This window comes from Hypoxylon trugodes, assembly GCF_022578975.1.
Source record: "Hypoxylon trugodes strain CBS 135444 unplaced genomic scaffold F4822scaffold_4, whole genome shotgun sequence".
NCBI classification, from domain to species: domain Eukaryota; kingdom Fungi; phylum Ascomycota; class Sordariomycetes; order Xylariales; family Hypoxylaceae; genus Hypoxylon; species Hypoxylon trugodes.
This window is the reverse complement of record NW_026250019.1, coordinates 3188856-3216154: the sequence shown is the minus strand read 5'-3', so window position 1 is coordinate 3216154 and position 27299 is coordinate 3188856. Positions and strand designations below refer to the sequence as shown.

The window sequence follows — 27299 nt, the reverse complement described above, 5'->3', positions numbered from 1 at the left end:
CTGAATATTTCTAACTCAGTTGGAGAGATCAGCCACCTGAACGCCAAGCCAGTAACCGTAAGAATCTTAAGTTTCGTCACCAAACCTACGTAAAGCGTCGGTATAATCTTGATCCTTCATTTCTATAGAGCCCTGGAGAATCTAGCCTTACCGAGTACGTATAAGTGCCTGATGATACGAGTTGCCTAAAGGAGATCAGTTCCGCGACGGTGACATTCTCATTTGAGCTTCAGAGGTTAGATTGAGAAAGCTGGGAGATTGTATCCAGTTTTCCGACACAGAAAAGGAAAACAATAAAATTATAGTCGCTCTCTTTCTCTTCGCTAAGTATTTTCTCGGGATAATATAGCCTCGCTAACAAATGAACCCTCCATAGAGATGCAAAAGTTATATTTTTAATTTTATGGATGGATGCGAACCTGAGTATTTAACGTACCTATACGAATTATATAATATAAATAAATATAATTTCTATCTTATATACGTAATATTATATAAGCAATCGTGGTTTTTATAAGACCGAGATGAGATTGCAGGAATTACCTAGGTACATACCTAGGTACATATGTGCAAACATTGAACCATTCGTTTGCTTAAGCGCCGTATTATGGTCCTAGGTAGGTACCTACCTAAAGGTAACTGCTAACCACTTCCTCGGTCTACGTACAATTTCCGTGCCCTGTTGATCAATCACTTCATTCATCTATTCATTCATACATAATTGATACATCGCCACATACCACTCAACCTTTTTTTTACTTACACATACAATAACACCCTACACAAAGGTATACGGATTTTTTATTTACAGAGCATCTTACATATGCTTCATTTAAAATTTCTTCTCAACAGCATCGTATCTTCCAAAGAGCACACGACACAAAGTAGGGATTACGAATTGGATATCCACTACCTAGCCTTGACATCACATGCGGCGTTCGACAACAGGTTTTTGCTCAGCCTTGCTTGTCCACGAGTGCTTACCCGGAGATTTTTTACATACATACAGCCAGTGTGCGTGTGCCTAGGCTGCTAGGCAAAAGGTACGAGTCATCCTCGCCCACCAACCAAGTTGTTTCAGCTAAAGGGAGACCTACTGTCTATTGTCTTTGACGACACCCTTGTCCTGATTTATTGCCCCTGTTGCGCTCGTGTTTCGTTCTGGTCCCCTTTTACACAGTTCGTGTGATGAATGAATGTTGCTATAATAATATAATATCATATGAAGCTTGCGCCAGCTCTATCTACCTAAGTAGCTTCGTAACTAATTATATCGTGTTTATAGTTCGCCTTATCGGTGAGTCGAATGTTACCTGGAGCATTTCGGTTGCGTGCCTGGCTATATCCGGCGCAAGGCAACACCACACCAACTTGCAGACATACATAGCAACGCCCTTGTAATTCGTACGGTACGGTACCGTGGGTGCTTTTACTTAAGTACCTAGCGCTGCGACGGATTCGACCCCGCCAAAACCCACTCAGCGTATTGCTGGTCCCGATCGGATTGGCTGCCCGCAACCGGTTCAGAGCTGCGGTCGCTGCGACCATTACCAATTGCGACACCACCTTTTCTCCAATTTGATACATAACTCTTCTACAACGTCACTAGTTAATATACCAACATCGCAATCCGCATCCGTACACTCCTCTACACTTAATCATATATTTGATTCGATTGTTATTCGTACTATCTTTTTGCGCGGCCCTTCATCCGGCCGGCTTCCCTCACCATGGGCGTCGTGAGCAGCAGACCTGATGATGGCGCTGCCATCTACTTGAGAGACCAAAATCGATGTTCGTCCATTCCTCTACCCCCTGCGATGCGCGCAATCGGAACTGACCATACTTAGTTTCAATCGCGTCCTTAATAATTAACTGCCCTCGAAAGCGCACTTCGACCAACATAGTTCCCAATGCGTTTCCCGCTTCTAGGGTCACAGCTTTACGATCAGGAGACTCCAGTCTTGTTGAATTTATTCAGGTTAGTATCTTTAAGAAACAGAGGCTGGCTGAGTTGGCCCGGTTTTGAATTAATTTATATGTCTAACGGTATCGTGGTAGGACGTTGAACCTTCGACCGTACCGACTTTTCTTCTAAAACTTAACAACGATGACGAACTCGTATTCAACTTTACTTTTGTCGTCCGACAGGAAGAGAACATACCTGGCGTTGACACGCATATTAATGGCTTAACTTACGTATATGCCTCGACTAATAAAGACCTTGACAATCTTGTCACTCGCGAGTTTCACGCCGATCCGAATTTACATAAAAATGCGAACGTTGAATTTATCGGCGATTATTCTACAGAGGGAAGCCCATCAGTGACGTTTGAGTGGTCGTGGAAATGGAAACCGCCAAAGCCTACAGAAGATGGAGGAGGAGGGTGGAGGAATATCTGTAGCGTATGTTCTTTTTGCATATTGGATAATGGCCCTCGCTAAATGGTATTATAGTTCGTCGAGTACGACCACAGAGCACACCGCCTAGATACCCTGGCCAGGTTCTCCTTCTGGGTTGCTAGTAAGTCCACAGAAAATGTTCGGCTATCGAAAAAAGTCTAATGCGATGTTTAGATACCTCACCCATCCCAAGCCATCCCAATTCCCCATCTCCAGCTTTCCAATTGGCAGTACCTCCGAGAATCCGGGCGCCATCCTCACAATCAGTTGACTCCCGCATTAGCGAACAAGAAGAGCCTAGCTCCCCGACGCATACTCAGAGTGACGCGTTATCGGTGGCGCCTACCATTGTCCCAAGCTCGCGAGAATCCGTCAAGCTCGATGTATCATGTCCCCGACCGGGCGAAGACATGACTGTAGGTGATGACGGCCCAGTATTTAGAGCTACTATCAAGGCTCTTGAACAAAAGACTGGCAATATGAGAACGCAGATGAAGAAAGTGTTGAAGAAAGCCGAACATGCGTATGCTGCCCAAGTTGAAGCCAACGAGGCTCTAGTGGGGTTTATGGATGCTCTTCGAGAAGCATCTGCAACAAACGCCAATGCAGTGCAGCCTGCTATAGACCATTATTTCGACAAGATTGCGAGAGAAATCCTCTCTTACGAGAGGCAGAACGCGATCAATTTACAAAAGATTATTATTGACCCTATAGGCAAATTATATACGTACGATATCAAACAAGCGGAGTCGAAAAGACGAGATTTCGAAGAAGAAAGCAAGGATTACTATTCTTACGTGTCGCGGTATCTTGGCCAACGACAAGACTCGGTAAAGACTAAGAAGCTTGCCGAAAGCGACACTAAGTATCAGACGAAAAGGAGGAATTTTGAGCTAAAGCGTTTCGATTATTCGTCATTCATGCAAGACCTGCATGGTGGTCGCAAAGAGCAAGAGGTCTTGTCTCACCTAACTAAGTTTGCTGACACACAAGCAAAGAGCTTTTTAGCCACAGCTCAAAAAGTTGAAGGCTTGCTACCGCAACTAGAGGCTCTTGCTAGCGAAGTACAGGAAGCCGATAAAGAATTCTCATACCAGAGACGCGAACGAGAAGAGAAAAGACGGGTCCTAGAGAAGAGTAACCTCCAATATAATGAGCCGGAGACCGTATCATCGGCGACCAACACGACCACAAATCTCAATAGCAATGGCAACCAACATACTTCTGATTCTGAGCTTGGCCGAGCGGATAGCACTAGCTCACAGCTCAAACCCATCCCTACCGGCAACTCAGGACCCATGGCATCAGTAGGCACGGACCTCTCAAGATCGCCGGGTAGCCTAGGACATGCTGCGTTACACAGCCCCATTCAAACTTCGAAGTTCAAGGGCATACGTGATTTAGAGGAAAGGGACTTCAGCCAGCTAACTATTGCTGAGAAGAACTCAACTCACCGAAAAGAAGGCCTCCTATGGGCCTTGAATCGACCAGGCACCCATGTAGATCCGTTGTCATTGAATAAACAAGGGTGGCACAAGTATGTAAAAGTTGACTTGAAACTAAAAATAACCACAACGCTAACAAACTTAGGTTCTGGGTTGTTCTCGACCAAGGGAAGCTGTCGGAATACAGCAACTGGAAGCAGAAGCTTGACCTCCACATGGACCCTATTGACCTACGGATGGCGTCTGTGCGCGAAGCGAGAAATGCGGAACGAAGATTCTGCTTTGAGGTTATTACACCCCACTACAAAAGAGTATACCAGGCAACCTCCGGCGAAGACATGAATAGCTGGATTCTCTCCATAAATAACGCCCTCCAAAGCGCAGTGGAAGGTCGCGGTCTTAAAGAGAAGCCGACGTCTCCGGGGGAATCGAATAGCCTTAAGCGCGATATAGGGTCCATCCTAACTGGAAAAAGCGTTTCCTTAAACCATGGTTCTCATCATCATGGTTCTCACGCCAATGCTAGCTCTGCCCCTCCATCTCGTCGTACCACCGTTGGAGCACGACCTGCTACCACACGGACGCCTAGTAGCAACTACGACGAGAATCCAGATAAACTCCTCCAATCGCTTCGAGATAATGACCAGGGCAATTGCTGGTGCGCCGATTGCGGCAGCGGATCTAAGGTTGAATGGGTTTCAATTAATTTAGCCATCATACTCTGCATTGAATGCAGTGGTATTCATCGGTCTCTCGGGACACACATCAGCAAAGTACGATCGCTCACACTCGACATTACATCATTCACGCCCGATATCATCGAGCTTCTGCTTCTTGTCGGAAATCGAGTCTCCAATATGGTTTGGGAAGCCAAACTTGACCCAAATCTCAAACCAGGTCCACAAGCTACGCGGGAGCAACGCTTGAAATTCATAACAGCCAAGTATGTTGATAGAGCTTACGTGGAGCCAATTTCACCTACTCTCTCACGATATCCAACCCCAGACGAGACACTCCTTGCTGCTATAAAACGAAACGAAATACAGCACGTCATTTATGCCCTGGCGCTAAAGGCCAACCCTAATGTCCTTGACAAAGTTCGCGGGACTCATCCAATTTTCCTAGCTCTTGCAGCAGCCGACCCAGCATCACCATCGCCCAGCACTCCTGTTACCGGACGGCCGGAGCCGGAAACTCGGGCCGTTCCGTTTCCTATCGCAGAAATGTTAATTCAGAACGGGGCCGAAATACCAACATCAATGCCCGCTTTCCCATTAAGTAGAAGTGCCCAGCTATATATCGAGCAGAAGCGAGGTCGAAATGCTGCTGTAGAGGCGTCCGGGTCTTCACTGCCGAGTAGTAACCTTAGTCCTAGCCCGAGCGAGCGGCTTCAGCGGGATAAGGACGGACGTCTACAGAAGCGCATTAGCGCCGGCGGACGGTTGGCAAAGTCGCCAATTCCCGAGCGGTAGAAACGACGGAAGTCGAACGCCTCATTATCGTCTTCATCTCACACACCGTCGTCTCCACGGAAGAACCGGCTCAGTCGACGGAAGTCCAATCTCACAGGTTCTAACTCTTCTTCATCTACTTCCGAACGGTAGAAACGGCGATCGAATCGCTCCTTCTTCCAGATACCCCATTTGGATCTCCCAAGGGCTTTATCACCATTTTGCCCAGCAATATTCTGTCCTCCTTTGAGAATTGAGACACCTCCTCCGCCCCGCTATACGACTACCTCTATGACGATTTTGGCACCACGAACTGATGAAAATAAAGCTATGTGACGAAAGTTGGGATTGCATTAAACACGGGTATTGGCAAGAGAGTATCTAGGGTTTCAGGTGCAAGGGAGTGAGTAAATCTCCTTTTTTGTGTTTTGGGGTGTTACGGGTCATGGGAGGCCGGAATACCAAATCGGCTTCAAAACCTATTTGGGCTACTTGCTGCACTTTTATCATGCTATGCTGTTTTCAAAAATAGCAATTGAGATTATTGGGTCGGCGTCCTTAGTTACGATACTAGGGCATAACTTTGAATCCTGGGGGTTAGGGGGGAGTCTTTCGCAAGGGCGGCAATATGTACCAACAGAATCCGTAATTTTAATCATGTATAATGATGGTGGTTTTGGCATGACTTTGGGCTAGTGGAAATACCATTAAAGTGAATATTGGAATTGCTTCAATATGAAAATGCATGTGAACATGAATAGCTACCTACCTACTATTACAGTGATATATGTGTACTAACCACCTGGATACATGGGTTTACGGGGTAGAAGATCCATATCACGGGTCTACCGGACAAGTATATCTACCTCACGTATGAGTAGAATATTGGGTATCATCATAGTATTTATAGAGACAAAACCTCGTGAATACCATGATGCATGTGAGTAGCTTCAGGTGGTATATCTATATCGTCACCTGAAACCTGGACATACCTGAGTCCAATTGCGCGTGACCGTTGCTTAGCCCCCAAGACGATGTGGTAACTGACATAATAGTTATGCCAGGTACCCGATTATGTTATGCATAAATGATCGGGACACGTTCCTCATATTATATCCCCCCTTATTTTATTTGGAGGCACATCATAGTTCGTAAGACGGGAAAAATAAGATTCACGGCCACATTAGAAAAGGGGATGGAAGGGGAGATGGGAAAATGGAATGACGGAATGACAGAGCACGCAGGGTGGGGGCCGTTTACAAGGTACCATGGATAGGATCCATCGATGTATTTTAGTGCTGCTTGCACAGCCCTACAGCAGCTAGGTACAATGCTATGGGGATGTCAACTGTATGTTGGTAGACTCCCCACTTGCCGATCCCAGCTGCAGTTACCTAAACTGCCCATCCGCCCATTGAGTTTAGGAAAGCTGGGGATGACCTCTTGCACTATCAGCTGTCCAACTTGAGAGTTTTAACCTTTCCATGATTTCTCCTGGCATTTATTGTTTGAAGCGTAAATAAGACAAGGCAAATGGCTATATTTAACTTTATAAACGTTCTTTTCTATTAGAACAGCACCAAATAAATCCTCATTGTGAGTCAAGACCTATCCGGTGAAAGCGAAGGGTGATAGCGCTAGAAGTTCTCTCTCCCCTTCCCTCTTCGCTCGGCGGCCGCCAATCCCGTCAAATACTTGGCCGACCCTTATTAATGATATACCTTATCCACCCGCAATCTGCGAGTTGGCGGCTCATCCCATTATCATAACCCATAACCAAGCTTTTTTCGACCTTCACCAAAACCTACCGTAATAATTTCCCATCCAACTTCGCAAAGCTTATACAGATTCAAATTTCAAGTTTACCTTTCGTTCTTCCTTGTTATATATCGAATTACGTATACCATTTTGTTGCGACATAGAATTTTTGCACCTCTTTTTTCTAGTCAGTTTGTCATCAACCAACGAAAACGAGCGAGCGACTCATCGCTCAAGGCAACAACGCCATGGCTCCTCGCGAGAAGAGCCAATTGAAACGTGGACGGGTACTACCAAAACGCCTCAAATTTGCATATTTCCTCATTTTTGATTAACATAATATGATAGGATTCTCCTCCCTCCAAAAATGACAACGATCTTGCCAAGAAACCCCGTCGTTCCGGTCGATTGTCGCAAAAAGCCGATAATACTGAACAACTGAAAACTCCAGTCATTACCAACAAACAGAAGCTACCCTCTCCAGTTACACACCCATCCGACAGTGATGGGCTATATAAAGAGGCGACAGCCGAACCACCGGATGGACGACCCAGTCAAGTAACACATCGCACTCCCGAAGAAACTTTCTCTCAAGCACAAATCTTGTCGTCGCCCCCTCAAGATACACAAGCGTTCCCAACATCCCAATTTGTAGATGCGAATGCTGCTCTATCCGATGAAGTCGAAGATGAAGAGAAGGAAGGAGTATGGGGATATCTCTTCCCACTTGATCTACGGCATGGGGGAAGGTGTGTGGTATTGAGGAAACGTTCTACTTGTCCGATGTCAGAAGACATTGCAGGTGTTTTGACCAAGAAACAATCTGGTACTTCTGCACTAAAACAGGAAGAGAACTTCGAAAAGTCTAAGATCAAGGGTATACCATCGGGTGGATTCCTGATTGGACGACATCCTGAGTGCGGTACGTACCTGTTACCCAAAAGCCCTCGAATAGTTGCAGCTCCGACTGACTTTTTTATTCACAGATATCATCGTGGATGATCCTATAGTTTCCAACCGCCACTGCTTAATATTCACCGAAAATAAGGGCGATGATGCAGTCGCTATCCTCGAGGACTTGTCTAGCAACGGAACCTTCGTAAACGAAGCCATTGTAGGAAGGAATCAGCGCCGAGAGTTGCAAGCGCAGGACGAAATCGCCGTCATGGACAAAGCCCGCTTCATCTTCCGCTACCCGCGCAGTCGAGCTTCCAGCGCCTTCCTACAACAATATACTCTGCTTGATCGTCTGGGTAAAGGTCATTTCGCCGAAGTGTACCTGTGCGTCGAGAAATCTACCGGTCAACAATACGCCGTCAAGATTTTCACGATGAACCCTGGTATGGATGAGAGATCGAAGACGGATGGCCTGCAGCAGGAAATCGCCGTGTTGATGGGAGTCAGCCATCCTAATGTGTTGTGTCTCAAGGACACCTTCAACGAGAAGAATGCAGTTTATCTGGTGCTAGAACTCGCCCCAGAAGGCGAACTGTTCAACTACATCGTCATGAAACAGAAGTTGACGGAAGCGGAGACGAGGAAACTGTTCATTCAGTTATTCCAAGGCATCAAGTACTTGGTATGATATTTCGCCTTTCCCTTCTCCCTCCATTCGCTTAGCTAACATGTGAGATAGCACGATCGAAATATTGTCCACCGAGACGTCAAGCCCGAAAATATCCTGCTAGTAGACAAGGAACTTCACGTGAAACTCGCTGACTTTGGTCTTGCCAAGATCATCGGTGAGGAGTCCTTTACCACGACTTTATGTGGCACACCTAGCTACGTTGCTCCGGAGATACTGGCGGAAGGAAGGCATAGAAAATACACCAAGGCTGTCGATATTTGGTCACTTGGTGTGGTACTCTATATTTGCCTATGTGGTTTCCCTCCCTTCTCGGATGAACTGTATAGCCCCGAATTCCCATACACGCTTTCGCAACAAATCAAGAGTGGCCGCTTCGACTATCCCTCTCCTTACTGGGATTCAGTGGGAGATCCCGCACGTAAGTCCATTTTCGCGTCGCCATACTTTGTGCCCGTAAACTAACTTGAATTTGACAGTGGACCTTATTGATCACATGTTGATCGTCGAACCGGAGAAGCGATACACAGTTGACCAATGCCTTGCGCACCCGTGGATTACTCAGAAAATGCTTGGTGTCAACGACAGCACGGACGGCCTCGTGGCCGGCATCGGAGGATTAGAAATGCAACGGAGGGGTGCGGTCCGAGAACGAACGATGCTCAGTTCCCTTAACACAGTCGAAGTCGCGAGCAAAATCCCTCTAGGTCCAGACTCAAAGAAGGGCCCTCTGAAAGTGTTCTCGAAGAATCCGGCTGCGGATCCAAATGCAGCGGCGTCGGAGCCTCGACCAGCAGATCAGAGAGGTACGAAAGAGTTTATGGAACTAGGTGGCAAAGGCGATCAGGAACTTTTTGGTAACGACTCGATGAGCTTCTACTCAAAGCCTGAAGCTGTTGCTGCTAAGGGCAACAAAGCAAAGGCAAAGGGTAAAGGAAAACCTAATGGGAAATAATCGACAATTTAGGATGGTGTGACACTGAGAAGGTATTGTTGAACATATTTAGAGCATCGGTCTGATGGATTCTTGCATGTTGGTGACGTATGGAGGGTTTCTAGAGCTATTCGACTCTCCTTTATCAATTCTCAGACACACTATCGGTCACAAAGGGGATTCGTTCATTCCATCTAGCGGGGACCCAGTATTTGCTCGGAGGTGTATGTGGAGCCGGCGTCTATAGGGTTTAGGTGGTGTATTCGGATTCAAAAGGCTGGGAAGGGTTTCTCGCAATTTGCATCATATCATATGAACAGGTCTATAATATATGCTGCTCGACATGAGAGCTTTGACAGGTAATTGAGATTATATCCTAAAGCTTCCCCGGTTTTTAATGGGAAGGTCGTGAATTCATCGCAGGTTGACTTGATTGGTGATTTTATGAGTGAGTCCTACGCCCAACCCAATCACAGCTACATATTTAGCTAATTCGCAAGTTATACTCTGCCAAGATATGGATTTATTCCTATCGCGACGCCCCGTGAAATGCAAGAATGTGGAATTCACAATCCTACGAAACGTATTCCGTAAGCTGACCCGAGTAGCTTATGACGATCTTTCTTTGTTCTTCGTACGCTCAACAAAGAACCCAGATTTGGAGAAAGACTCGATCCGGTCACCACCCTCGGTGTTTCAGCGCCACGGGCTCTTTGTTTGAATTCCCGGGGCAAATGATGGCATGATGGGCCTGCAAATATTCAATAGGTCCTTCTCGTCTTGGTTTTTTAATCGCTCTGGAAAGCAAACTTCTTGTCATCTCGGAATGACTGCAAGTCACAATTTCATGGGACACGACAATGACAAAAATCAATTAGAGATGGAATGGAAGGCCGGAAAGCGCCAGCAATTTCCACCGCCGGAAGCTCTACCGGCGTATGTTAATAGAGCTCTTCCACCGCGGCCGAATGATTCAAACTCACCATCCAGCTCCGATTCTCCCGAGAAGAACACCCAACCACAAACAGCATCAAACCCCGAGCTGCTTGTAAGCCAACATGAAGATGGTCGTCAAAATCCCGATACGACGGGAATGCTTAACGATGCTGGACTAGCCATGGTCCAGCCGCTTCAACTGACAACGTCGTCAGTGCCGCAGTTTAGGCAGAAGCAACAGCGGCCACCCACGATAGCCTCGCCGCAACCACGTTACCCAGCTTTCATGGTTTTAGAAGTTGACGAGAGAGATGAAGATATCGTCAGCCCGGTTTCAGCACCTTTATCTGGCAACAACACACACCAGCAACATGAAGTCTCACCTATATCCCCAGTCGAGTCCGAGCGTAGCATTCACTCGAAAGTTTCCGACTTAGATAATGCCTCCAGCGAGAGCCCCGACTCACCTTCAATCAAGGACGGTTCAAATTCAAGCCGCTCGGGATCTAGAGAAAACCAAACGGAACAATCACCCAGTGATCAAGCTATAACGCCACTATGGTATCTAGAGCACCAAATCCAACAGATTAACCTCCGGTACAGCGACCCCGGGAGTCCTATCAGCGGCGCCGTAGTCCACCCGCCGAGTTCATTCCCCTCCGATCCGAATCTCCGGCGTTTACGGGATTCCGTCGCTTCACATTCCCGTTCACATTCTAATTCTGGATCTAGTACATACTCTGTCTATAGCCCGACGTCCCCTAAGAATAACATCTCTCTTCCTCTTCCTCTCCATAACCAGTTCCTATACCAACCCCACTCCGCCCTACGCACACCACCGCAACTACCACCTCCGTCTCGCGCGGCTTCGGGCCGGAAACGCGATTCTGGGGTTAAACTCGCATCACCGGTTACCGGGTCCGGGGCTAGTCCGCCTAAAGTCGCCTTCGCGGGGGCTGGGGCGGGGATAGGTGCTAAGACTGATGGCTTTTCGGTTACTAGGGCCAGGGCGAATAGTAGTAAGAGGACGGCGCCACCCCCGCCCCCGCTGAAGTTGAGTGAACGCCCGCTTGTGGATAAGTATGTTAAGACGCCGTTTCCGGGGTTGGAGGAGGAGAGGAGGGTGAAGGCTGAGATTGAGAGGAAGGGTGTAGAGGGGGGGAAAGGTGTAGGAGGGGAGAAGGAGAGGGAAAGGGAAAGGCAGCGTACGCCTTTGCATCGGAAGAGTGCATCGGAAGGGGATGGTAAGGGGGGGAGTGGTGTTAGTGGTGGAGGAGGGGTTTCGAAAAGTAAAAGCAAAAACGATGCGAGAAAGAATAGGAATAGGGTGTCGAGTTTGCCGGGAAGGCTGGGGCTGGGGGGATTAGCTAGGTCGCTTATGTCGGTGCGCGGACTTTCTCGTAGTAATGGTGATGACGGTGGCACCAGGGATGATAGGGGTATAAGTACTAGTGATATGCAGGCTGCCGCTCAAAAGGAAAATGGAGGGGCTCAGCAAGAAGGCAAGGCAGAAAATGGACCAAAGAGAATGAAAAGTATATTGTCCAAGGCGAAACAGCTGGGCTTAGGACATGGTCTGGGGATGGGGGTTGGGTCGGAGGAGTCGAGGAGGGAGAAGAGGCGGGCTGAGATTAAAAGGCAGATTCGTGTTGGGGAGCCGAGATAGTGAAATTTTTGCTATGCCTACATCTGTGGGAGTCAAATTATAAGCAAGAAACCCAAGATTTTGTTTCGGATAGTCTATTTTATTCATGAAGTTCTAACTCCTTTCCCTGCAGCTTTTTAGAACTTTATAACAACAGTTAAATAATGCGAATCATCGCAAGGCAATCTCGAAAGGCTATTTCAATACGAGCGCTATAGTAGCTTGACGAAGACTTCGAGCACAAACTTCGGATCAGAATATATAAACAGACATTTATACCTATCTGATTACCACCATACCACTAACCATATCCACGAGGCTAATTATATCTCATATAATAACTGAGGATGCAGCTTAATTCAAGTTCACCGGCGATTCAGCAGCACGAAATGCCCGCGATACCCCCATATAGTTTGTAAGTATTATTACCCATTAGGATCTACCGCTCGGCGCGCACTGTTTAGAGGCCGATCCGAACGAAAGTCACCCAGCGGTTCAAGGAATCCTTAAGCTAATCTTGGAATGCAACGCTTAACAGTCCCCACAAAGGCCTAGGCCAACCTGCTTTTGAATACTCTGACCCATCATCCTACGATCGAGATCAGACTTCATCCTCGCTCTTCGATAAAGGCGAGAGTGTACTCTGCTATTACGGCCATATTCTCTTCGAAGCAATCATTCTGGACGATGTGGCTATCCAAAGAACTGGTAAAGTAGAGTATCTTATTAAGGCTGAAGTACCTCCTAGTTTCGAGGAATGGGTCCCGCGTGGTTTTATCCTCAAGTTGACCGACCAAAACAAGCAATCCCCAGGACGCTGTGCCACCTGCAATCAGTCTCACTTTGACGCTATGATAATATGTCGTAATATCAACGTAAGTGGAATATGCCACCATGACATAGATATATAAAGCCAAGAGTGTATATAGACGTGAGCTGACTACTTTCTACGAAAAAATATAGGGCTGTAGACATCCTTGGTACCATCTCAAGTGTGTGGGTTTATCAGGACAACGGCACCCCCACATGATGACATGGCATTGTCCCAAATGTCGAATCGAAACCGAACCGAAACCGCCTACGCGCCGTAGTTATTTGCGGGTACCGGGTTTACCGCCGAGAGACAATCTGCGCCATCTCACCCGCTCTGATCACATAAAAATTGCTAAAACTTGGAGGCTCTTTTTGGGGGAGAATTTCTTTTCCTGCCCTCCGCTAGAGCCCGCCCACCGCGAACCTAACCACACTCTTCCTACCCTCTGATTCAGGTTACGCAACAGCCTCATGCCGCAGCAACGCTGCGTTGAACCACCAACTAGGATTACCTAATCAGAAGCTGATAAACCAACCTCAAGGAAGTCCCCTTGAATTTATTCAACATGACGATGACGATGTCCAAACTGTGTACACGGAAATTTCAAACATATCTGAAGTGAAGAGAGGAAGCTATATTACTACACTTGCCGACGACTTGTTTAACGAGATTGGGGCGAAAGAAATGGATGAAGAAACGATCGAGAAGCTATCGTCTACCCTCCCTACACTTTTGAAAGCTTTGGCTCTCAACTTTGGCTACAGAGCTTCTTCTTCTCAAATGCACCACGATGTAATGGTCTTCGTTTATAAGTATCGGGAGTACGTCAATCCCTTCGAAAGATACCTAGGTATACATTAGTTAGCGGTGGATACTGACTTCCTATTAGTTCAATCGCCGCGTCTTTCAAAAATAATTGCTATCAGACAAATAAATCGGACCAAGAACTTCCGTTTATGCAGGGCGCATGTTCAACGGAAATCATGGACCGATGGCTGGCTTCCAATGACGAAACAGATCTCGAAGAAATGCGGGAAGATATCCTGCCAGATGATGACCCGACTGACGAGGAACCCCCCAATGTCCCGCCTTTAGAAGAGTATAGAAGATTAATAAATAACGACCCCGGCTATAATTGGCTTCTTGAACGGATGCGCAGAGAGACGGCCCTCTCAAGAGCTAAACCATATGCCCTAAATAATATAAGGGAAGCTATAATGATTGCTATCCCTCAGGGAAGCCGTGTTAGCCGGAAGGTGTCTCCTGAAAGCACGAAAGCTACTTACTTCGTAGACTGGGATATACTAGTCTTTTTAAATGACCAGGAGTACGATATGCCTAACGCAGAAGCCGTCGCAAATGCAATCACACTTACTGGATCTTACACAGATGCCCAAGCTTTAAGTTGTCGTCAATATATGACACAGATATGGCCATCAACGGCGCCCCAGACCCTTCAGCTTCTCCAAGAGATGCTGAGGTGTCCGGAATATAAAAGCATGCTTTCCTGTAAGTGCATTGTCTTTATTTAGAGCCCTGTTCGCACTTATGGGACTTACACCTCTGCAGTCAACCGCCCAAGCAAAATAACACTTGAAGCATTCATTGGCGTTGAATCAGTTATAGTAACGGCTATAGGGATCCCAGAGTTTGTCGTAGAAATAGGAGAGCAGCTTGCATGGCTAGGTGCGGCCTTGCGATCTTCGCCTCTTAACCACAGAGCGATCCTCTGTACCCCATATGTTGCCCAGGCAGTTCATTTACGCAATGAAATATCGGAACTAGAATGCTCCATCCTTTTCAACACTGAAAACCCCCAGGCAAACCCCCAAAATGAGAACGGACAGTGTTGGCACCATCTATTCGCCAATCCGGTCATCGCCCAAAGCTTCCCCATACTTGAAAGGCGCGAAATAGATACAGGATTAGAGGCGCCATTAGATATGTTAGTTTCCCTGGCGAGGGCACGATACGTCGATATGTTCAAGTCAAAAGTCTTTGTTAAAGGGTTCTCAACTATGCTGGTCCCAACCAAGCAATCGGAAAACTTACTTGTTTGGCACTTACTCTATAATGAGAACCCCAATGAGCGAATATCCTACCTTGACTGCGGACTTGAACACGCGGACGTAAAAATAGCGAGCTTCGAACAATCTCGCCATATATTGGGCTGGTGCTCTAACGCAAGATCTATTGTTGGTAGGTATGTCATTCCTTTGGTGGGTGGGCCGTGATGATTGACAATGCACGTTAGGAACCACCCGAGCTGTGTACAATATAGGTAGATCGAGGTTACCGAGCGCACACTCTTGTTGTGTACTGGAAAAAGCCGAAATCTTGGGAGGGTAATTCATTACAGGTATGGCTGGTTTTACTTTGGGGAACAAAGAAAAGCCTGTTCGTATCTCTAGATTAGGTTACCTCACGAAACTGCAGTGGATATCATCTAAGTATTTCGTTTTTTGGGACGAGGAGGAAAAGAGGGGTTGGCTGGTGAATGGAGCCAGTGCTCTACTCCATGTCCTTCGGGCATCCTTGGAGTATAGCAAGCGCAAGTTTCAATCAAGGTGGCTTTTAGGTCCGGGGGCTTTAAATGATACAGTCGATTCATTCCGATCTACCTCGGCGCTAGAAGTTTTGATAAGCGAGGCAAATCGTGACCTCAAACTTTACGTGGACAAGACTGAAGTCTACAACGAAGAAACCACGGATAAACAGAAAAACACCACAGTGATAAAGAGACAAACGCGGCACTATCGACTAGAGGATCGAATCGAACATATATATAACATTCTGGAGAAGTTAATAGACCAACAGACCGACGCAGAACGACGGTCCGGGTTGCAAATCAAGTTTAGACCACGACGTCAGTTAGAAGGTTGGGATTTTAGGGATTTGGCCACGGACGGTGATCCATTTTTCCCCAGGGTTGCCCACCTTCAAACTATCGCCAAGGGGTGGGTCGACTTTACTAGAGCGATACACGCAGTGACACTATTTGGGAGAGGCTTTGGCGAGTTAATCCAACCACAGTACGATACAGCGATATCTTGCCCTCGTTGGTCTATACTGCCAAGCGGGAATTACTACCTTGCTGCCTGCGTATCTGACCTTCATGAGGTTATGGAGAATCTTGGCGACCCAAACTCTAATCCGAGAAGATTATGCGATAATATTATATGGCACACGAAACAAGCTGCGTTCAACCCTTGCTCGTGCACCAAAGACAACGCTAGCAAGCATCACGATCCAGTCCAGGCTCTGTTCCCTATAAGATTCATGCGTAACCTAAAGAAAAAAACGCAGATAAAACTGGACTCTGAGGGTGCAGCCATATTTGGGCATAATATGAGTCTTCATTGGCACTGGACGGATAGCGGTGACCCTATAAAGGGGGACCCACCCCAAGAAGTCACGGATACAACCTACGATAGCGGACTCGGGACAAGTATTGATTCCTCTGATGGTCGATCTGTTCCCGGGTCCGTTCCCAACAGTGATTCTCCCGCGCCAAGCGATACACTTCCACGCAGCCAGTCAGAGTCTCCTCAAAGCAACCTCCAGGGAGTTGACTTGAGAAGCAGAAAACATCGGTTGCAGGATACGATGTCGTCTATTAGCAAGAGAGCAAATTTCTAGAAGCATAGATGATGATGGTCCAAATATTATGCTATCTGTAAACCCCGGGCGGATTCCCACATACGCGAGAGGGAAATAGGGGGAGGAAAGGATAAGTGGGAAAGGGGGAAGAGATAAAACCCTCATTCCTTGACTACCCCATATATACCCGACCAGTTCCCATTTATCCCACGGCCTTATACGCTTACATCTTTGTAAAACCCCTCCCAATCACTGTAATATACGAACCGTACTACCCCCCTCTCTCACACAACAATCAAGCTTTATCATTACCGTAAGCAAAGACAGCGGCGCAGCCATCACTTGCGAGAAAAATGCGATTAGCATTGAACGAATAGTTTTCTGTACGTCTGATTTTAGTCATCTCCCGATATCGCTCGCGTTGTACGAACGACTCCTTTAATGGAGCGAGCTTGAGTAGTACCATCATAGGCTTAGTATGAGCATTTTGTGTAGGGTGAATTATTTACTAGCACTATAGTTACGCATGACCAAGATGAGCTAGCAGTGCTTGTCGACGGCTGTGGGGCTGTAGATGGTTCTGTGCTTGTTGGGGTTGATTGCAGCGCTGATGTCTCGGTGGGGCTCTGGCTTTCGGTGCTCGGAGTCGTACTGGCTAGACTCGTTGTCGATGGTGACACAGTTGTCGAGTTTGATGTAGCCGATACTGAGGAAGTAGAAAGAGATGCACTAGGGGAGGGTGTAGCAGAAGATGACGTGATAGGGGATGACGTAGTAGATGATAGGGCAGAGGTAGTAGAGGAAGATGTGCCACTACTACTACCAAACGCGGAGTCAATTTGTGATTGTACGTAGTCAGCTGCAGCGTCGTCCTCACTGGGGCTCTCTTCCGTGTTCCCCCAGGCCTCCCATGTAACTGCCGGCATTGTTGGGGTTGGTGTCCTTGAGCTACTACTTGACGTCGTCTGATACCTGTTAGTTCGCCTGAGAGCACTACAAGGAGGTGAATAAACTTACAGAAGAGGTAGAAGATTTGCTTGAACTCTTCGAAGTGGGCGTCGAAGTATCTTCAGACGAGCTTACTGTTGGGTTTCCATCTTTACCTATTGTGACGCTAGAATATCAGTCAGTATCAATTCCATACTCAATTGCAATTGCGGGCGACTAACGGTGGGAAATTAGGGACTGGCCTGAAAGCATGAATTAGTTGATATCCCCCATACATATACAATCCAATTGCTTACGGATTTGGAGGGGGTGGGTAGACCCCAGGAGTAGTAGGGATGCCGAAGAGAATCAATCCCGTATCACCGGGTGGGCAAAATAAACAGCCATGAAGTACCGGAACATCTGTACCCTTTACGTTGGTATGGGTATTTCCTGTAACCGAATTAAGCGTCGATGTAGTCACACTTGTTAGAGGGGGAAACGTCGTTAGTGGCGGCACTGGTATATCAGTCGAGGAAGAAGATTGAGACGTGGATGTAGATATTGGTGTAGATACTGATGTAGAGACTGATGCAGAGACTGATGCAGATGTTAATGTAGATGTTGGTGATGAGAATGAAGACAAATACAAAGACAAAGATGAAGGTGAAGGTGAAGGTGAAGACGAAGATGAAGGTGTAAACGTTGCAAACGTTGCTGTGGACGTAGATGTAGATATATTTCGTGACAGCGATGACGTGGAATTTGTGAACCGCGGTAGCAGCGGATAGGCTCTTACGGCCTGTACCGATTCAGAACGTATATGTTCAATTTGGTATGGACGTAGATTTTTGTTGCAAGAGACGAGTACTCCAAAGAGAAGCAAAAAGACGGCTTGAAGTCCTGGTTTGAAAAACATTGTGTCTACTCTACTGAGAATAATTCTCGCAAACTCAATGCGTGTCGAAGAAATTTATTCAGGAGTTAGGGGTAGTCAAAACGAAGATACCTAGCGAGGTGGTGAAGCATTAAGTACCTAACTATGAAGGATTAATGTATACTTAGGTAATTATCTCGATGTTGGAAGTTGGGGCTGTTCCCTCCACCGTCCCAACAGCCGCTGACGCGAAGGAGCTTATCTCGACTGCTACGCGAGCTGTTGGCTTGCTGTATAACACACGGCTGAAACTTGGCTCGTGTTACCCCGAGAAGCAAAGCAGATATTAAGGGGTTAGCCAACTTCTATAAACGGGGAGAATAAATCTATTAGGACGAGAATATCGTGGCTTGTGTATGACTGAGATGCTATTTTTCACATTTAGGATTCATAGTACAACCACTGATATCATATTGCAGGAGCGTCGTCGTCATAAGGACTCTAATGTTGTTGTTGGCCTCGTCCCGCATAAATTCCATCCTAATATATTTCGCCCGATGCTAAAAATGGCACCCAACCGGCCCCCAGGTATTTCATACCATATCAAGTCATGCCCCAGACTCTAAGTCATTAGACTCCTACGTCCGTAGATGGAGCTATATAGTCATATTAAGCATTCGTAGAATTCCAATCAATTTCTACCCCATCGAGGTCCGCGGACTCTTATCCATTATCTTGTTTTCCAGGCAGAGAAATATCATCGCATTCGTGAAGCATTAAGATAAAAATCGACTTACCGCATTTCAACAATATGGCGAGATTTCTGAGCACCTGTACACCAATTTATCAAATAGCCCAGTCTATTATCCTCCTATGCCTCCTGATCAAAGGCGTTAGGGGGGTGACGGTCCACGATGTCTTCAACGTCAAAAGCGGGACAACCAATGGTGGATGTGACGGCCAAAACGTCGACCAGTGGTTTTCGGATTCACAAACGCTGATATATTCAGCATCCACTGGTGCGGCGGCTACAGATACAGATAATCGAAAATATCTGCAGACCTTTTTCAGTATTGGCCCAAATGACGACGCAAAACAGGCTGGTGGTGCGTACTCCTTTCCCCTCGCCGAAGCATTTAACATACGCTAAAATATAATTGTACCTAGATCCAATCAATAGGGTCAAAGCCATTCTCGACGGGAACGCCGAACCCGATGGGGGTAAGCCTTGGTTGTTTTGTAGTAGCGATTGGCTCGTAGGTGAGTATTTCTGCAATCTTCTTAGCACTCAAGGTCCGTGATACAAACAGATGTCTTTAGAGCAAAAATGGACAGATATAGCATATGATGCAACAACTGGCCAGCTTCATTCTGATGGAACCAAGATCGAAGATGTGTTCCCTATAAAACTAAATGAAGGTACAGTGCATTCCTTTCTTTTCTGGATTGTTCGGTTTTAACAATAAGAACTCTAACGTTTACTTGCCCAGTACCATTCTGGTCGGATGATCTTAGGCAGTATTTGAGTACTGTACCCGGAGACTACTGCAAAACGACAAATGATCTAGCCGTCACTCAGGACCAGACGACACCAGGAACCGTTACCCTTTGCGTGCCCAATTTCAACTCGAACCAAGTCAACTCGTTAGCTGATATCCCCGCCGTTACAACTCAGAGAACGTCGATTTCCACTCTTCAAGCCCATTCGTTGAGTTTGTTCCACGAGATGTTCCATTTAACCCTGGGTGTTGCGCAGACGCCAGATGCCGGCTGTAAGGGGTCTGAGAGAATACATACATTGTTCATATAAGCTGATGTCACGAAACAGACGAGCTGAACTCTGTCGTCCGGTTTGGGACAAAAAAGGCCATTTCGAATCCCGAGTCATATACCTTCTACGCTTTGGCATATTATCTCGGCCAGCGATTCCCGCAATACACCTTTGCCAATTCGAAATCCATGAATAAGCCAGCGGCTGCTGGGACGAAGCGATCCATATTAGACTTGGGGAAGAGCATGCTTCTTCCCTTCCAGCCGGCGAAGAAGGATCTTCCGGATAGTTCTTGGGTAGCTTAGACATATCAAATTGGCACTAGATACATCACTCCCCATAGAATTTCCCTATTCTAATGGCTAATATCAACCACACTACTGTATTAATGTAGCCTCTCAAAATCAATATGAATCTCCTTCCACCCAATCGCTCCTAAGTCCTTTAGATCCTGTTCGAATTTCTCCAAAGCAAGTGGCCGATATGTCTCGCCGTTCTTGGGAGGTCTTCTCTCTTTTGTCTTGAAATCATGCTCGGTCTCCTTATCTTTCCAATAATGACACCAAATACATGCTAGCGTGTCTTGACCTTCCCAAATCCGAGGATCATCAATCCACCCGCTGCACGGGAGGCCTCGATGAGGAGATAGATGGGCAAACTGCCTGCCAAAACTGGGCATCGAAAGAACGAGACCTTTGATTCCGCTCACTTGCTCACGCGTCTGTGTGGAGACGGAGCTGGGGAAGTACACGGTCTTAATCTCCATATATGGCACTAGGTGCCAGTAGTAAGCAATCTTGCCAAAGTTTATGGCCTGCGTTTGAGGTTTGCTGGAAGAAAGTGCGGTGAGATTGTTCATCATTTCTTCGTACTGGCTCGACTTCGTAAAGGCGTCGTAGGCTGCGCGCGATCTCCAGGGTATAACTAAGACATGTTGCTCTGGAGACTCGATAACTCGTCCATAATAAGTCTCAAAGTAGTCCGATTCATTCGCAAGCAGTGGCTTGAAAATAGAAATATCAAGAGTCTTCGAAGTCGGTACCTGGAACCAGGTCCATGTCGAGATTTGTTTATCAGCCATTTTGTAATTTCGCAAGTGCGACAAGAAGTAAAAGTTAGCTTGCGTGTTGTTTCTTTAGGAGGAAGTCCTATAGGATCTCAGGCTTACGGGAATCTCCCTATTTATAAGTGTCCCTCGGTAGGTACGTTGCTACTTAGGGAGATGCCTACCTATGTACATGTTGTATGTGCGTACCCAGGGGCAAACCAACTGTCATTGGCCCCACTAACGGATAAGTAAATGTCCCGATAGTCGATAATAGCCATGCGTCGCTTGGGTTTATGACCTTAACGAGCTGCAAAAAGGGGCAAATGAAAAGGGGGTAAATTTTCCTAGTAAATTCTTCACTCATATTGGCGTTTGCCAATTATACCTACCTAGGTACACTTCATAATAAAATCCGCCGTGCCCTCAATGCGACTTGCCGAATTGCACGCTCGTAATGAATATGCCCCAGAAGAAAGAGAGCATAGCAAACATCATAAAGAAAGGAACAGAGGGATTCTGCAGGTCGGTGCCGTATCCCGCAGGGGAAATCCGGGAAATGAAAAAGATGGCCACTGGCAGAACACAAACAAAATTATAGAATGATACCCGTCGAAAGCTGATCCACTCACGAGCATAGATCCCCCAGAAATCTTCTCTAGCATCTCCCCCTTCTTTGAGCTCAGTCTTCTTTTTGGGAAAAAGTTCGAGTGCTGTTGCAGAAGAGTGAGCACCCACTGACTTGCACTTGTGATAGAAACGACAAAGCCCCCCTGGATTATAACACGCACAGAAGCGTTTTTGAAACTCGTGTTCGCTGATTGGCGGGATGTTATCCATTGGCTTCGGGGCATACTCATAGTCGTCATTGGCGATATCGGGAAACTTGTTCTTTTCTGCCGGGAAGAATGCATGATCGTCGAACTTTTCGCACTATATTCACGAGATTCATTAGCTTTTGGTTTGCATCTGTACAGTTGTTAGGCCGTGCGCGGTACCGATAGTGCGTACCTTATAAAAGTCACAATGAGAGTATCGCCAAACGCTGAACCAGTTGCGGAAAGAACCCCGAATACGAAAGTAATGCTCTTTGAGCGAACTAAAGAATTCGTAAGAAGAAAAAGTATCAATACCAATTTGGGCGATATCGTAATCAGCCCCTTTTTTAACTATCAGGATAATGCGATGCTTAGGAGTAGTTGCATGGCTAGTAGTGACCTGGGACGACCCGGACTGCCCAACACTACCCATAAGAAAAGTAGTCGATTGGTGATGCGTATGTGTATTTTGGCTCGGTCGAATGTGTTTTTGATTATTTCTTATAGCTGCTTTACCCAAAATACTCTGAGATGAAGGTAGATGAGGTGGTAGAGTATGCTCAGGGGTACCAGACAGGGGTAAGCTGCAAATGATTGACGTTAGGCGTTTAAAGAAAGGCGAGGGGACCTCTGCCCATCTAACCTCACCACAAGCCTAGAAAAAATAGTTTAGAGTGCAATTTCGAAGCGAAGCTATTTGAACTGTAGAAAAGAGCAGACTTACGCAATCCCATTGCAATCGTACTTCCTCTTCTTTCAAGATCCTCACACATTGTGGCAGCGGCCACCAATCCCAGCGGGTTCCAGTCCAAAGTTCTACTGCATTTTGATACCGATTGATTATTCTATGTAGGCCAATAAAGTTACCATCTAGGTTTAACTTGATTTTCTGTGGATCTATATTATGTAGCTCCGAGACAAGATTAGGGAGCTTGTAACGGGTGATAAAACCATGATATCTGTGATCAGGCTTTGACCACGAATCCACCAGTTCTTGTAGCCTAGAGTGCATAGTGGGGAATACAATATGGTGGAGCCGCGAATATAACGCTCGATAAGCAATGCTTTCCTCGATGAAGTGCTCAATCCGATCGACATGCCCTGGGACTTCATCGGCGGAGCCAAGATTCCTGCACAGATATCTCTCAACCAACTCTCGGGGGGGTGTCGTATTTTGCGAAGACTCTGGGTTCTGGGCTCTAGAATCCTGGTCACCAAGAAGAAGGGCTGAGAACATTTCCATAACGATAAGGCCTGAAAAGGATCTGATGAACCCCGAAACCGCATGGTAAGTGTTCCCATGCATCTCTGCCTCGAGTTCTAAGGCGAATCGTTCTAATAGTCTCCTAGATTTAGCTCGTATAACATCTAGTTCCGCGCCCTCTTTTTCCATTGCCGAGGAAATTAAAGTCCTCATAGCTTCGTTGGTATGGAACAAAGCGGCGAATCCCTGAATTAGTAGTATGTTCGTTCCTTCTATTTCAGACGCTACATTCAGTGTATTGGTATCTAAATCTATGTCGGGAGGGGTCGGTTCGTAGCGGAATGGTGACGCTAAATCTTTCAAGATAGGCGGATCAGGGTCTTCATGAAAATCAGGTAGCGTTGGTTCTATCCGAGCATTGCTTGGGCCACTCAATAATTGTTCATTCGCGTCGATTTTCGAGCCGTGGATGTCAGGCGCCTCAAAATCCGGGTGGAACATGTGCCCATAAGTTATAGCCGGTGGCGGTAGCTGATTACGATACGTCGCGACATCATCATCTTGATTGGAATTGCCATAATCACCGTCGCCGCTACCGCTATCACCACTACCCCCGATAAAGCCACCGCCTAAGAAGCCCCCCCCTGCCTGACTTCCCCCCGGAAACCCGTCACAATTTGCGCAGAGTAGATGGACGCAATTTGTGCAGGTTGTTATTCCCAGATATGATATATCAAATCTATTCGTCGCGTAGCATCTGCAACATGTGATCGGGTTACCATGAGAGTGATGATGATGGTGGTGATGGTGGTGATGGTGAGACATGGGAAAGAGTGCCGATGCGCAATGTTATACCTCAATGAATCACTTTAATAGTGACTATTATATGACCCCTAGGCTTTGAGTCTTAGATTCTAGAGATATAGTGTTATATTGCCGCCTCGTAGTCCTGGAAGTATTGGAATTCGGATGCGTTAATAAAGGCGACGAGAGCCTGCTTCTATTGTGTATTTATACCCCCACCTAGCCAAGGCAGATTTATGTGTAGGTACCTAGGTACATATCTACCTAGGTATGTACCAGGCAGGTATCGAGGCATATTTCTAAGCCACCAAGCCACCTTTCTCGGCCATTCTTACATGACATCTTAGAACGGCGATACACCATATACCCCCAATACCCTCCCGACATCACTATCCTTCTCCCCTTTAACAACAGTCGCTACACGTTCACCGCCCTGCCAAGGCTCCGCAGCATTCCTCTGCCGCAGCGACTCAGGATCGCCAGTGAAGTTCGTAGCGCACAGACCAGGGTCGGCGCCGAACACGAGAAAGCCTTCCTCCTTCAACCGCGCGAAATACAAAACCATCATCATGTTGACCGCAGCCTTACTACTCCGATACTCAATCGCGCCTCCGGGGCTATAATAAGGGGACTCGGGGTTCGATGCATGGGTGATGGAACCCGTGCTTGAAGAGACGAATATAAGGCGGGGTGGCTTGTGGACAGCCTTACGTAGTAGATCTAAAAATGCCTCGGTCACGCTCAAAGAGCCGACGACATTCGTGTCGAGAATACGTCGGAAGACTTCCCGTGATGGAGGCCTGACCATGGAGACGATGCCTGCGTTGTTTATGAGGACATCGAGTCTTCCGTACTGGGTGGCAATACGGGCGGCTGCAGCATCGACGGATTGGCCGTCAGTCACGTCAATCTGTGTTGATGAGACGGAGCCCTTAACGCCCTCGGTGGCTTGAAGTTTTTTGGCGGCGGCTTCTCCTTTTGAGGCGTCTCGACTACCTAGGATAACATGGTAGTCTCGGGATGACTGAACTAGGTTTTTGGCCGTCTCATAGCCTACGCCTTGGTTGGCTCCTACGTACTCACGTTAGCACTTATTCTTGGGTATGCAATTATGAGCATAATACTCGGTAAGTCACTCACCTGTGATAAGAACAATCTTCTTGTCTGATAAAGCCATTTTATGGCCAAGTTTCTCTATGGAATGGAGATGAATCGACTTCGGAGATAAGCGACTTCCAGCTTGAGCGAAGATAGAACACGGTTTAATTCCTTTGTACTGCAATGAAGCTATAGTAACTTCTAGTACTCAGCGTTCGAGTTCAAGCTTCTCTTATAGTTGAGTTTTCATACCCCTTTTCAATCTGCTATGTTGTTTGTATGTGACCGGACGGTCGGGGATAACTTTACAAGCGACTTAAGTCCACTAATAATTCCTAACATCATAACCACACTGAACATAGAAAAGGTACAGAAATAGGAATGTAGAAATGTTCAAGGAACCAACAAAAGCCCGTGCATTCAGCTATGAGAATTGGGATCATAAAACGTCATTCCCGTCTCCGATGAAGATCGTGGTTGGGACCATCGCCCAAAAGACGGCGGATTCGTACCCAGGTACCCTCCGGCCCAGGTGCTACACACTGGACAATTTACTGGTGTCCGCCCATACTCGAAAATGGACAACCTGTCGAATTTCGCGTCTTGAGGAATTCAACAGTAGCTGCCATGTCCTCGATACCCTTTCCTTCCTGAGGCTTTGGGCCAATTGTTTTTAAATCGTATCCTCCAGGATGGTACTTATCGCCCAAGGAGCCTGGTGACCTACCACCAAGCGCGCTGAGAAGCAGCGCTTTTGGACTCCACTTGTTCCATGCGTCGGGCTTTACGTACCAAGGCTGTAAAGTAAGTCGATCGAAGTTATACAGATTTGTCTCGGGGTTCGCGTGTTCCCCCACGTTGTGTACCGCGAGGAAAGCGGGTCGGGGTAAACATGTGTGTCGCAATAGCGTCCTACGGAGTTCTCTGGCACAGTTGAGGAGGAGCGATAGTACTGCACCAGGGCGCTCTAAACTACGTATTGTCAGCTACACTTGGACGAGGCATGTAGGCGTAGTACTCACTTCAAACTAATCCTCATTGTTTCATCTAAGTCAAAAGCGACCACTTTTCTAAGGAAAGAGGTAAATGGTGCTGGAAGTCCGGATGTCGCACCATCCACATATACCCGGACATACTGATCCCCCGTGGGCACGGGTTTAGCCACCCTTTCTTCGTATTGGATGGTCCAGTCGTACAGCTCATTAGCGAAGTGAAGACCGTCGGTCCAGCCATGCGCACTAGATGGAAGGAGTAAGTAAGGAATCAGCATGTCCTCGCCCAGTACCTTGTGAAATATTCCAGCGGCACATTTCTCAACATCGCTAAGCTTGCGCCACTCAGATCCATCCACAATATTGAATATCTCCACGACATTGGAGCCCAAAGTGTGTAGTAGGTCTTCATCTAAGATCTTCCCTGCCTTTCGGTAACGTGCGTGTAGGTAATTCATACGCGCTACTGATTCCATGTAGCGGTCTGAGTCGGCTGGGTTGGATTGGACTTCTCGGATAAGGATTTCCGTATCTACGGCACGTTTGCCGGCGTTCTTCCTTATGTTCTGTCCGGTAACGGCGAATAACTTGGACATTGTCGGGATGCCACCTGCCTAGAGAATCGGATCATCTTAGAGAAATAGGATGCGATGAATTTGAGGCGTATGTACCTTGAGTAGTGCGACAGTCCTTGCTTTGCTCATTGAGTGTGGAAATTCGAGTTGTTGCAGCTGTTGCATAATAGAGAACGCTTCTTGCGTTGTCATGCTTGACAATGGCCGCTTTCCTGGGCCGAACTCCGACGAGATGGAGTCGGCGCGTTGGTAACGAAGCAATCGTACTAAAAGAAGATATCCCGCAAATATGGGGATTGCCAACGACGACCAATAAACTTGAATGTTGAAAGAATCCATACTGAATAATATTGAGTGTTACTACCTGAGCAAAGTTGATGGCGTTCGTATTGTTGGTAAACCCGCAGCCTTTAATACATAATTAACATAAAATAATTGTATAGACATGTGAACAGTCTCGAAACTATTACTTGGCCGCATGTTGACACTTTTCTTCAACATAACGGCGAGTTCTCCTCGGCTTTGGTTGAATGGAGTTGTCGGGATGGTGGGGCTACCGGACCCGGAGCGGGCCACATCGCCAATGCCGCTTGAAGTCTTGCCTGCTGTCAACAAAT

The 27299-nt window shown here is 46.9% G+C and overlaps 9 protein-coding genes across 9 annotated transcripts; 4 read left to right on the top strand and 5 right to left on the bottom strand.

The window, feature by feature from the left end:
* The first annotated feature begins 1383 nt into the window (after positions 1–1383).
* Positions 1384–5566, top strand: F4822DRAFT_228736 (centaurin beta). The gene is made up of 6 exons (XM_051454099.1): positions 1384–1794; positions 1851–1981; positions 2062–2406; positions 2458–2524; positions 2578–3940; positions 3994–5566. The coding sequence occupies exons 1-6, from the start codon at positions 1731–1733 to the stop codon at positions 5318–5320; spliced, it is 3297 nt and encodes a 1098-aa protein (XP_051315978.1). The 5' UTR covers positions 1384–1730; the 3' UTR covers positions 5321–5566.
* A 1374-nt stretch (positions 5567–6940) lies between these two features.
* F4822DRAFT_228637 (Pkinase-domain-containing protein) lies at positions 6941–9958 on the top strand. The gene is made up of 5 exons (XM_051454098.1): positions 6941–7344; positions 7406–7979; positions 8044–8636; positions 8694–9063; positions 9122–9958. Exons 1-5 carry the CDS (start codon positions 7306–7308, stop codon positions 9595–9597), a joined length of 2052 nt encoding a protein of 683 aa, XP_051315977.1. The 5' UTR covers positions 6941–7305; the 3' UTR covers positions 9598–9958.
* A 444-nt stretch (positions 9959–10402) lies between these two features.
* Positions 10403–16610, top strand: F4822DRAFT_428544 (uncharacterized protein; the record flags this gene model as incomplete). The annotated part of the gene is made up of 7 exons (XM_051460933.1): positions 10403–11756; positions 12707–13032; positions 13377–13792; positions 13861–14480; positions 14541–15170; positions 15226–15316; positions 15383–16610. 7 exons carry the CDS (start codon positions 10403–10405, stop codon positions 16608–16610), a joined length of 4665 nt encoding a protein of 1554 aa, XP_051315976.1.
* A 217-nt stretch (positions 16611–16827) lies between these two features.
* F4822DRAFT_228631 (uncharacterized protein) lies at positions 16828–17571 on the bottom strand. Its single transcript, XM_051454097.1, has one exon. The coding sequence runs from the start codon at positions 17495–17497 to the stop codon at positions 17045–17047; it is 453 nt and encodes a 150-aa protein (XP_051315975.1). The 5' UTR covers positions 17498–17571; the 3' UTR covers positions 16828–17044.
* Positions 17572–19186: 1615 nt separating this feature from the next.
* Positions 19187–20451, top strand: F4822DRAFT_428542 (uncharacterized protein; the record flags this gene model as incomplete). The annotated part of the gene is made up of 5 exons (XM_051460932.1): positions 19187–19481; positions 19543–19635; positions 19696–19794; positions 19866–20147; positions 20204–20451. The coding sequence occupies 5 exons, from the start codon at positions 19187–19189 to the stop codon at positions 20449–20451; spliced, it is 1017 nt and encodes a 338-aa protein (XP_051315974.1).
* F4822DRAFT_228522 (uncharacterized protein) lies at positions 20437–21423 on the bottom strand. Its single transcript, XM_051454096.1, has one exon. It carries the CDS (start codon positions 21225–21227, stop codon positions 20532–20534), a length of 696 nt encoding a protein of 231 aa, XP_051315973.1. The 5' UTR covers positions 21228–21423; the 3' UTR covers positions 20437–20531.
* On the bottom strand, positions 21423–23890 carry F4822DRAFT_228499 (uncharacterized protein). The gene is made up of 3 exons (XM_051454095.1): positions 22734–23890; positions 22203–22664; positions 21423–22124 (listed from the first exon to the last, which is right to left on the bottom strand). Exons 1-3 carry the CDS (start codon positions 23712–23714, stop codon positions 21618–21620), a joined length of 1950 nt encoding a protein of 649 aa, XP_051315972.1. The 5' UTR covers positions 23715–23890; the 3' UTR covers positions 21423–21617.
* A 300-nt stretch (positions 23891–24190) lies between these two features.
* F4822DRAFT_228488 (NAD(P)-binding protein) lies at positions 24191–25430 on the bottom strand. Its single transcript, XM_051454093.1, has 2 exons — positions 25158–25430; positions 24191–25088 (listed from the first exon to the last, which is right to left on the bottom strand). Exons 1-2 carry the CDS (start codon positions 25192–25194, stop codon positions 24361–24363), a joined length of 765 nt encoding a protein of 254 aa, XP_051315971.1. The 5' UTR covers positions 25195–25430; the 3' UTR covers positions 24191–24360.
* Positions 25246–27116, bottom strand: F4822DRAFT_228497 (uncharacterized protein). Its single transcript, XM_051454094.1, has 3 exons — positions 26779–27116; positions 26138–26721; positions 25246–26087 (listed from the first exon to the last, which is right to left on the bottom strand). Exons 1-3 carry the CDS (start codon positions 27019–27021, stop codon positions 25667–25669), a joined length of 1248 nt encoding a protein of 415 aa, XP_051315970.1. The 5' UTR covers positions 27022–27116; the 3' UTR covers positions 25246–25666.
* Between the last annotated feature and the right edge of the window lie 183 nt (positions 27117–27299).

Excerpts from the sequence above, each read along its gene's own strand:
- F4822DRAFT_228736 (XM_051454099.1), top strand. The coding sequence starts at position 1,731 with ATGGGCGTCGTGAGCAGCAGACCTGATGATGGCGCTGCCATCTACTTG. Across the intron at positions 1,795-1,850 it reads CTTGAGAGACCAAAATCGAT|TTTCAATCGCGTCCTTAATA; the intron begins GTTCGTCCATTC and ends GACCATACTTAG. Across the intron at positions 3,941-3,993 it reads AATAAACAAGGGTGGCACAA|GTTCTGGGTTGTTCTCGACC; the intron begins GTATGTAAAAGT and ends TAACAAACTTAG.
- F4822DRAFT_228637 (XM_051454098.1), top strand. The coding sequence starts at position 7,306 with ATGGCTCCTCGCGAGAAGAGCCAATTGAAACGTGGACGG. Across the intron at positions 7,345-7,405 it reads GCCAATTGAAACGTGGACGG|GATTCTCCTCCCTCCAAAAA; the intron begins GTACTACCAAAA and ends ATAATATGATAG. Across the intron at positions 7,980-8,043 it reads TGGACGACATCCTGAGTGCG|ATATCATCGTGGATGATCCT; the intron begins GTACGTACCTGT and ends TTTTATTCACAG.
- F4822DRAFT_228631 (XM_051454097.1), bottom strand. The coding sequence starts at position 17,497 with ATGCCGGCAGTTACATGGGAGGCCTGGGGGAACACGGAAGAGAGCCCC.
- F4822DRAFT_228522 (XM_051454096.1), bottom strand. The coding sequence starts at position 21,227 with ATGGCTGATAAACAAATCTCGACATGGACCTGGTTCCAGGTACCGACT.
- F4822DRAFT_228499 (XM_051454095.1), bottom strand. The coding sequence starts at position 23,714 with ATGTTCCACCCGGATTTTGAGGCGCCTGACATCCACGGCTCGAAAATC. Across the intron at positions 22,665-22,733 it reads TACGATTGCAATGGGATTGC|GCTTGTGGTGAGGTTAGATG; the intron begins GTAAGTCTGCTC and ends TATTTTTTCTAG. Across the intron at positions 22,125-22,202 it reads CTCATTGTGACTTTTATAAG|TGCGAAAAGTTCGACGATCA; the intron begins GTACGCACTATC and ends TCGTGAATATAG.
- F4822DRAFT_228488 (XM_051454093.1), bottom strand. The coding sequence starts at position 25,194 with ATGGCTTTATCAGACAAGAAGATTGTTCTTATCACAG. Across the intron at positions 25,089-25,157 it reads GAAGATTGTTCTTATCACAG|GAGCCAACCAAGGCGTAGGC; the intron begins GTGAGTGACTTA and ends GTGAGTACGTAG.
- F4822DRAFT_228497 (XM_051454094.1), bottom strand. The coding sequence starts at position 27,021 with ATGGATTCTTTCAACATTCAAGTTTATTGGTCGTCGTTGGCAATCCCC. Across the intron at positions 26,722-26,778 it reads GGACTGTCGCACTACTCAAG|GCAGGTGGCATCCCGACAAT; the intron begins GTACATACGCCT and ends CCGATTCTCTAG. Across the intron at positions 26,088-26,137 it reads ACAATGAGGATTAGTTTGAA|TTTAGAGCGCCCTGGTGCAG; the intron begins GTGAGTACTACG and ends GACAATACGTAG.